At 31.0% G+C, this 9,793-nt stretch overlaps 1 protein-coding gene across 3 annotated transcripts; it reads left to right on the top strand.

Moving 5' to 3' along the window:
• The first annotated feature begins 1,343 nt into the window (after positions 1-1,343).
• Positions 1,344-5,365, top strand: LOC133701894 (uncharacterized). 3 transcript variants are annotated; one of them, XM_062126065.1, is made up of 3 exons: positions 1,344-1,588; positions 2,363-3,073; positions 4,762-5,365. In XM_062126065.1, the coding sequence occupies exons 2-3, from the start codon at positions 2,363-2,365 to the stop codon at positions 5,041-5,043; spliced, it is 993 nt and encodes a 330-aa protein (XP_061982049.1). In that variant the 5' UTR covers positions 1,344-1,588; the 3' UTR covers positions 5,044-5,365. The 3 variants fall into 3 exon arrangements, with proteins under 3 accessions (XP_061982049.1, XP_061982050.1, XP_061982052.1); XM_062126066.1 differs by having other exon boundaries at positions 1,704-3,073; XM_062126068.1 differs by lacking the exon at positions 1,344-1,588 and adding an exon at positions 1,595-2,101.
• The last annotated feature ends 4,428 nt before the right edge of the window (positions 5,366-9,793 follow it).

Genomic DNA, 9,793 nt, shown 5'->3' with positions numbered 1-9,793 from the left:
GTGCTGCTATTGCTCAGGAAATAACATTGATTTTCAGTCTTCAGCTGTTAAGATCTAAAATTCTCAGCGAGAGGCCTTTCATTTGAAACGAAATTTCAAGAATTGAAAAAATGCTACTCACATATTGAACATCTTCAATGGCATGTATGAAATTCTAGTGGTGATAGTTTAATGTATTTTTTGAAAAAATTATTTTTGACATTAACATATCAAAATAATCTGAAAATATATATAAAAAAATTATTTTAAATAAAAAAATTAAAATTTTAGAAAAATAGTTTGCATCACGTTTTCAAATACAAAATATTATTAAAATTGCTAATCCTTTTAAGAAATATATAAAAATAGTTATTTAATGTAAACATATTAAGGTTACAGAGTAAAAAGTCAAATATTTTCACTCATCGAGTTCATCCATTATTTTTAGAATTATGAATTAAATTTTTAATTAAATTAAATAAGATAATAATATAATAAAACATGTTTGATGTGATATGGTTTTTTAATAATTCAATTAATTTTAACTCCATCTAAATTTAAATGTTTAATACCTTAAAAAAAATTAAAACGTCACTGTTTTAATAAAAATAATTAACTCTAACTAATCTAATAACTCAACAGCAAGGAGTCATTTTCCAAATTAGATTTCCATATCTTGCTAGGAAAAGTAATATAATAGTAGTTAGCAGCGGCTAACAATGGGAATTATGGCATGAGGGCTGGCTCAGGAATGTCAGGATTAAAATCATGTGGGGTGCGAGATTATCAATCAGGAAGGTGCTTATAGCAAGCAGTCATTCAGCTTCCTATGTCAAATGGCACCATCCTTGATGATCTATCATTTTTTTTTAAGGAAAAAAAAAACTAAAAAACACCTTCGACTTCCAAAATCTTTCAAGGCACATTGTAAATTGATAGTAACTTACAAATTGTTTGGAAAAAAATTGGAAAGTGGAGGGAAGGAAAGAGAGGGAAAGGAAAAATGTAAATTCCAGGACATTTTCTCTCGTTTAAATTCAGATATGGTGTCGATAAGATTAGGAACACACCCTTGAGATCCATATACTTTGATCGGTGATGACTCTTCTGCGTAGGGTTGCATTATAATTAAAAATTTTGACATAAAATATGCGAAGGTTTTTCTTTTTTTTGGTTATGACAAAGGGTATTCTCGTTTTAACTTGTATATTAATCAAGATTAAATCCTCTTCACATAAGATTGATTGATGTTGATTCTAAAATTTAAATCCAAAAAATAAAAAAAAAATAAAAACATACCCTTTTAATCATCAAACCAAGTTCTTTAAATTATATATATAAAAGGGTAAATTGAATAGCAATAGAGCGAATCACATTATGATGCCATCCATGTATATTCATTCTTATTAAGAAAAGAAAAAAGAATTGTTGTTGAGAAATAAACATTACGCTAACCTAACAGTTACTTGGATTGCATGAATGAAGTATTTAAGGATACAGTTCGACAGTTTAAGCCACTCCTCCAGTCACCTAATTGACGACACCAAGATGAACTGGATTCTCTTTTCACAGCAGGTTAAGAGAACTCAAGTTGCGATTTCCAGACAAGGTAACTAACATCATTTATATCTGTAATGTTTTCAGTGATTTTCTTGTTTTAACTGGCGGTAGTTACAGTAGAGCAAGATACAGTGTGAAATGTGAAAATTGGAGAAAACTTACAGGCCTTGAAGATTTCTCTCCACTTGCCAGTTACCTGCCAATGAGTGATGGGTCCATCTTTTTTTTTAATTGGTAAAAGGAAAAAAATTCCTTGAAAATTTGGAGTTTTAGTGTCTTTACTTGCTACTGTAAGTCCCACTTGCCTTTTCTTGATTTCGATCTTCATTTTGGGTCCTTTTTATCTGCCTCAAGAACATTTCTGGTTTTGGGAAGTTGGGGTTTTTCTCTCGTGTCTGAAGAATATTGGTGGTAGTCCCACTGATTTGCCTTGCTGAAGGAGGTTGTGTCTTTTGTAGCTACTTTTGACAGGGTTTGCTGGTTTTGGAAGTGGGTTGTTGCTTATAAGCTCCTAACTTGGATTTTTAAATATAAATCGTGGTTGTCCAAAGGCTGAAATTTGGTAACTTCTGATCATTTGCTTCTTTCGGATGTTGGTTTTCCTTCTGTAAAGGCAAAAATTTAAGGAAGATTGTACATGGAGAACTTATTAAGTAGTTATCAAGTGAAGTATAGAAATTTCAATAAAATTCTTTTTATTTTCTGAGTTTTTGTTCACATGTGAAAAAATAGACTTAAGCTTGCAACTCTTCTCCAATAAAGTTAATTTTAAATTCATCCCATCTTCTTACTTTGATAAACTTGTTTCTTTTTTGTGTTGGAGATGTTTGATGGGAGCTTGGCAATGCCTTTCCACACGTTGAACCCATGTCATATATTGGGTCATGTAAATACACATAGAGCCCTCCACAAGTCAAGGTTGCAACCAGTTCTAGCTATACCCCCATCATCAATTCTCTTGCACACAGATGAGAGTGGTAAATTTCCTGATTCTAAGAAGGGTTCTGGTTTGAGAGGAAGGGATTCTTCTGATTCATTGCTTAGTCAAGCAAGTACAGTGGGTATAATAGGAGGTATATCAGTGAATTCTGCTTTGAATTTCTTGAAAAAACTAGTCCAGGGGAGTTCAAAAGAAGGAAAAGATTGCTTCCCTTTTGTTCTTTGCTCTGATCCAGTATTGAACAAGGAGCTTTTATCACATGAGAGAAATTCTTGTCCTTCTCGCAGTAGGCATAATGAAAAATCTCCATCGGATCATTCTGCAATTGCAGAGAATCTGCAGAATAAAAGGGTTTTTCTTGAGAAATCAGGAGTTCAGTGCATAGTAATGCCTTGTCATATTTTGCATTCATGGCATGATGAGGTTTCTAAGGGGTGTTCTGTTCCATTCCTTCATATGGGTGAGTGTGTTGCAAGGGAGCTCAAGGAAGCTAAGCTGAAGCCACTTGAAGCTGGTAGTCCTCTGCGTATTGGGTTATTAGCCTCCAATGCAACTTTGGCTGCAGGGTTCTATCAGGAGAAATTGCAGAGTGAGGTAATTTCATTCTGGGGTTCCTTTTCTCTTATGTATCAGATTATCCTTCCATTACAAATCCAATTAGGTGTGGTCTAAATAATCAGTAATTTCAATCTAACGTTCTGAGAAGCAAAGTATATATCTGGATTTTATTTTTTTGATCATGCATGCCTTACAATTCATTAAGTGGGAGTCCTGATCTTCTACCTATTATGACACAATGCTAATGATCACCATATCTTCCAAACTTTTTAAAATATTTAATCATGAAGGGAAGTTTTTCTGAAGTTACTGAGGAAGCTTTCATACTATTTACATGCACTCCCATCAACAGAAGTTGTCTGATGCCTGTCTTAAGTGATCTAACGTAATTTCACCTTAAGATTTGCTTAATGACATGGAATTGAGATTTTCTTTTCCCTTCTTCTATGGTTATTCTGTTGCATGTTGATTATACCCCTCGTTGACTTTTACTGCCTTTTTCTGTTTAGTGTTGGATTCATGTTTTCATTTCTTCTTTTTGAATGAATAATGCTTTTAAGATTTTTTTGTTGAGAATAATACAAGTATTGGTTCTCATTTTACTCATGCCATGTAATTACCCCTCAGTGACTGGTGCAGCTGCTCCCGCGGGGCTCATGTTGGGGGTTCTATGCATTCAATTAAAATGAATGGACTGAAATACTGTAGGAATGTCATGATAATTTCCAAATGAAATATGTTACTCTCAATGATTATTTGGTAAGGATGTAGTTCCCATCTTTCTTTGCCTATATAAATGACGTTCATGCTTTTAACATTTTTAGTGTCTCAAGATCTCTATCCTGGATGTTTTGCTGGGATGCAAGGAAGAGAAGAGGAAAGAAAATTGGTCAAGAATTACTTTTGATATTGGTTTGATTCCCAAATTGTGAAAGCTCTCATCAGCTTTATCAGAAACTTGTGCTAGGCTGTTGATGCCAGTTTTATTTTGTTTTATTTCTGTTTTATTACTTCTGATTTCTGGGATCACATACATTTTCTTCCTTGTCATATTTTGTTGATGAGCCTAACCAAGAAACATCAAATGCAGTTGTATCACACATACACATGAATATATGTGTGCATTTCCAACTTTGTTGAATATGCTTCAGTTGCAGGAATTATAGTGTGTTCCATGGTTGTCAATTCTGCATTAGTAGATGCTACAAAAACTCTCCCTTTTTATGTCAGGAAACAGATTGAATTGCATTTTCTCTAATTTATTATCCTAGATAATTAATTAAGGTGCTGCTTTATGTGAATTGTAGATAGTAATGGGATGAAATATATTTCGACACCAAACAATGATTTCTGGGCGAAATACAATTTCTTAAAGTTCTAATGCCTTTTGTTATTAGTTATTACAGTCCCATGATCATGTCCTTCCAGCACAGATTAAGTGCATTTCATACTGTATGTTGATCACAAGTGCTCCATGCATTACCTCAGTTTCAATTACTTAGTTTCACAGAAGTGGATATCTTCACCGTGTTTTCCTTTTCCTGTCCCATGTGACTTGAGTAAAATCCCGTGTATGCTTCCTAGATTGTTAGATTGCAAAAGATTTTTTGCTTGGAAGGAATTTTCTTTTATCATTTTCAGTTACTAGATAAAGACATGTTATCTATTTTATCCATGTCACTGGTTCTGTTTCATTTTGAGGTACCTTTTTTTTGTGTATGTAGGGATTTGAGGTTGTGCTTCCAGATAAAGCAACCATGGAACACACTATAATTCCTGCAATTGAAGCTTTAGACAGAAACGACATGGAAGGCGCACAGAATTTGCTGAGAATTGCACTGCAAGTTCTCCTTGTGAGGGCAGTGAACACAGTCATCCTTGCTTCGGAAGAAATGCGTGATGTTTTGCCTGAGGATGATCCACTTCTCAAGAAATGTATTGATCCAATGGATGCATTAGCCCGTTCAACTATAAAGTGGGCGCAAGCTGCAGAAAAAGGTACATAAATAAAATCGAGAACAGGACTACTCTGTTCTTCATGGATCTCCATTGATGGAAAACCTAGTCTTTAGATTAAAATATTTTGGTATACATATATTGTTGCCATTCCTGGGGAATGTATGTGTTGAAAATTGGTCCCTACACCGTTTGTTTTTCAGATAGTGAAAATTATCAGATAGAACTGTAATGAATATTTGTCAAAGAAATACCTTCATAGCTTCAGTAGAAAAGCAAGAAACAAAAATCCTTTAGTGAATGCGTGTTGAAGAAACCAAACAGTGTATTTGTGTAGTAATTATTTGAAAGTATTGCTGTGACTTTTTGTCTGCTTTCGTTTCATTGTAATAAACTTCCTTGCTATAAACACAGCTTCTTTGGCCATTGCCCATCTGAATTTATATAGAAGCTATGCATAGTTAAGATTTCAACAAAGCGAGGCCCAAGAAGGGTTATGTGGAAATATACTTACCTTACCTTTCATTTTTTTTATTTTTTTAACTGTTTGCTTTGATGAACTCCAACCTCATAGTTGCATGCCCAAATATGGCTTCCCACTGGTTAAATCGAGGTTCAAAAATTGTAAGTCAAAGTGTGTGTACTTAAGTTTATTATCATAAAAACCAATTAAACAAAAAATATCCAACAAAAACTTCGAATTTATATATATATATATATATTTAAAACTATAAGTCTGTAAAAGTATAACTAATAACAAATATATTTTTAACATAAAAATAATATTAAAATACTAACATGTATATTAAGCATATATTCAAACTTCTTATTGATTTAAAAATAAAATAAAATAAAATCCTAACATGTGTATTAATAATAAAATTAATTATACTTAAATTAAAATAAGAAGGGTACTTGTTGAAGCACTTTATAACAATGATTTTTTTTTTTTGTTAAGAATAAATCATTTGTCCTTAAGACTTAATTGCTCATCACTTGTGCAATTAAGATATTTACAATATACCTTCTAAAATTCTAATAACACCATATTGGTTTAGATGCACTTTTAAATAAGATCTTTAAATCAAATATTATGTAACTCAAATATATCTTAATATGATAAATCTAAGCTCTGGATTTGAGAAAAAAACCAAAGCACATAAAAAAAAAACACAAAATGAGGTAAGGAAGAGTGTAAAAATCTTAAAAATTCAAGTTAGAAACTCTTCATTCACCCTTCTTTTTATAGTGAATTTTAAAAGATAAAAGGTTAAAAAATTAATAAGAATTAATTCTTATTATTATTAACTTTTGATTAGCCATCATAAATCTATAATTAAATCTAAAAAAATCAAGGGTTCTTTAAGTAGGAAAAGAAATGGTTCTTTCAAATTAATTTCGCATTCACCCATAATTTATTTAAATCATGTTAATTAAAACAAATTTCTTACAATCCCCTATATGAAGGGAAACTATCTCATCGGTTTGAAAATGACTCAAAGATTTGTTAAGATATATTGATTTGGTAGATTACTATATCAGAATAGATAACTTTTGATTTTGAACTTTTTTTAGTGAAATACTATTAGATTTACTCGGCTAAATAGTGAATGTGGTGTCTTGAGTTATTCAACCTTTTTCATAAACCAAGACAATAGTACTCATATAGTTTTTTATCTAAAGATTTTCTTTGATTTTCGCTGTTAAGTTTATTTTGTCCTTGAACAACTCTTGGATTTATGAGTGTTTTAGAAAATTCAACATTTATCGAAATTCTCATAGAAACAACCACATTTCTCACTTATATAAATGATCTTTCATTAAGAGTATTTTGCTATACTCCACTTGGTCTACCAAGATATGAAAATCATTAAGAGCTCAACTCATCATTTATCATAATGCAACTAACACTTATTTCATCGTAGGAATAAATAGAAAATAATAATTTTCTAGTGCTACTGAGAATGTCATATGACTTAATTTTCTATTTGAACTTAAATCTTATGATCTCTAATCAACTAGGTATGGTTATCATCATTACACTCTTTCATCTTTTAAAGGCTTTAAGCTCAATCTTCTAGATGAATTATACACAATCTCTCTCAACAAATCTTTAGTTAACGGATCCACAATATTTTTCTTCGACTTTATATAGTCAATGGAAATAATTTCATTCAACAACAAGTGTTTAACGATATTATGTCTACAACGTATATGTCTCGATTTCTCATTATACATACTACTCTGTGCCATTCCAATTGTTAATCGATTATCGCAATAGACACAAATAGTTGACACTAGTTTTGGCTAACTTGAAACTTCCTTTAAGGAATTTTAAATCCATTCAACTTCCTCTCCAGCTTTATCAAGAATAATAAACTCTAATTCTATCATGGATCTAGTGATATGTATTTGTTTGGAGGATTTCTATGACACAATCGCTCCACCAAGTATGAAGATATATCCATTTGTAGATTTCAAGTCCTTGGTGTCAGATATCCAATTAGAATCACTATACCCTTCTAGTATTGCTGAGTAATCAGTATAGTGTAAGCCATAGTCCAAGTTGTACATCAAATACATAAGTACCCTTTTTATTGCCTTTCAATAATTCATACTTTGATTACTTATAAATCTACTTAGTTTACTAACCGAGTAAGCAATATCAAGCCTTGTGTAGTTTATAATGTGCATTAGGCTTCTAATTATTCAAGAATATTCCAATTGGTTTATTCTTTTACCTCTATTCTTGGACAAATATATACTTATGTCAATTGGTGTTTTGTCTAAAACCCTTAACAAGTCTAGCTTTATATTATCAATAGTGTTATCAACTTTCATCTTTCTTTTGAAGATTTACTTATGACCTAAGGTTTTACTTCTATGAGAAAGATCCCTAGTTCTTATGTATAATTATTTATAATGGATTAAATTTTACTATTGACCATCTCCTTTCAATAGTATGTTAAAAAATCAAAACCAAATGTTTTTGATCATTTTTTTTTGTACTATTTCTAAGCTTGACTTCATCATCTTCTAATTGATGATGCTTACTTGAGTTAACCTTACTTCTCTTAAGTGAACAATTTTCTTGTGCTTCCTTCCATGCAAACACATCTTCAAATAATGTTGTATTTCATGATTTCATAATAGTATTAGGGTGAATATCCTTAATACTTTATTTGTGTATAAGAAATCAATATGCACTACTATTATATACATATCCGATAAATACATAATTCACAGTTTTAGGTCATATCTTAACCTTTTTAGGATCAAATATTGCTACCTTTGCAAGACACTCCTAGACTTTGAGGTATTTATAGGAAGGTCTTCTACATTTCCACAATTCATATGGTGTCCTTTCTAACTTTTTATGGGGTATTTTATTAAGTATATAATTAAATGTTAGAATTGTCTCCCCTCTACAAGTTCTGAGGTGCTTCTGAACTTTTCAACATGACATTCATCATTTCTTTTAACGTTTGGTTCTTGTTTGTAATGTCATTTTATTGCGATGAATAAAGAATAATAGTTTGGTAAGTAATACCATTTTAGATATAGAATTCACCAAATAGTGCTTTGTATTCTCTCCCCTTCTCACTTTTTTTTTACCTTTATTTTTTTACTCAATAATTAGCCATACAATAAGTTCTTTCTAATGTCAGCAACATGCAATACATTGTTGAGGGTAACAAGCTTTCCAGAGATCATCTTCAATATGACCTTTCTAACACTCAATACTTTGAAGATTGATAAGTTTTTCATGTATAGGTTTTCTCCATCCATTTTTTAAGTGGAAAACATCTTCTTCTCAACACATATATATCTTGTAGCACCAATGTCAACCTACCACTATTCAGGATTGTTGATAAAGTTGATTTCAAAAACAACATAAAATAAGTTCATTTCTGAAAACTTCATTAATAAAGAGATCTTTCCAAGATGATGATAATTTTTCAATTATTATAGTCACTTGAAAAGACTCACTTAGAGAAATACCTTCAGCATGTGTATAATGCAAGATGAGTTGAAATTCTTGAACTTGGCTCATTACGATCTTTAAATTAACCATTTTAAAATCTAGAAATTTATTGACTATGAATCTCTTTATACCGACATCTTCAGCTTTTTACTTTTTTGTCTAAAGCTTCTCATAGTGATTTTACACTCTTGATTGAACCATACACATTATATAATGTATTATTCAACCCATTTAAAATGTATTTCTTGTACACGAAATTAACATTGTTTCATGCATCCACAACCAATATAGCAGTAGGGTCAGATTTATTTTCTGATGATTTTGACGCTTCCTTGATCAAGAACCTTGTCGAGTTCAAGATGGTCTAATAAAATAATATCTTTTGTTGTCACTTCTTAAAGTTTAATCCATTTAACTTTTTAGATTTCGCATCATACATCACAGAAGATATATTGGAATCCTCACGACTGAAGTAGTATTTGATGAAGCAACATTGATTGACTCAACCAAATCTTCAGTAAAGAGAGTAGAAGACATAGATCTATAAAAAATAATAGCCAATAATATTTATAAATAAATATTTCGGCTCCATAATAAGCAAGTGATAACATAAATACTTCTAATAAAGCAACTTTTTAGATAAAAAAATATTTAAATTAGGTGAAAATAACGTATTTGTGAATAAAATCGACCAGATAACTTTGATGCTAATCTTAAAGAGTATAGGCAAGATAGCATGAGTTATCATAAATAAATAAATAAATAATTCATTTATTGGAAAATGTAAATCAATAAGATATATAACATGTATCAAA

The sequence above is a fragment of the Populus nigra genome, chromosome 8, assembly GCF_951802175.1.
Source record: "Populus nigra chromosome 8, ddPopNigr1.1, whole genome shotgun sequence".
Classification (NCBI taxonomy): domain Eukaryota; kingdom Viridiplantae; phylum Streptophyta; class Magnoliopsida; order Malpighiales; family Salicaceae; genus Populus; species Populus nigra.
The sequence above is the reverse complement of the archived record's forward strand: the minus strand, read 5'-3'. Positions and strand labels throughout refer to the sequence as shown.

Excerpts from the sequence above, each read along its gene's own strand:
- LOC133701894 (XM_062126065.1), top strand. The coding sequence starts at position 2,363 with ATGTTTGATGGGAGCTTGGCAATGCCTTTCCACACGTTGAACCCATGT. Across the intron at positions 3,074-4,761 it reads AGGAGAAATTGCAGAGTGAG|GGATTTGAGGTTGTGCTTCC; the intron begins GTAATTTCATTC and ends TTGTGTATGTAG.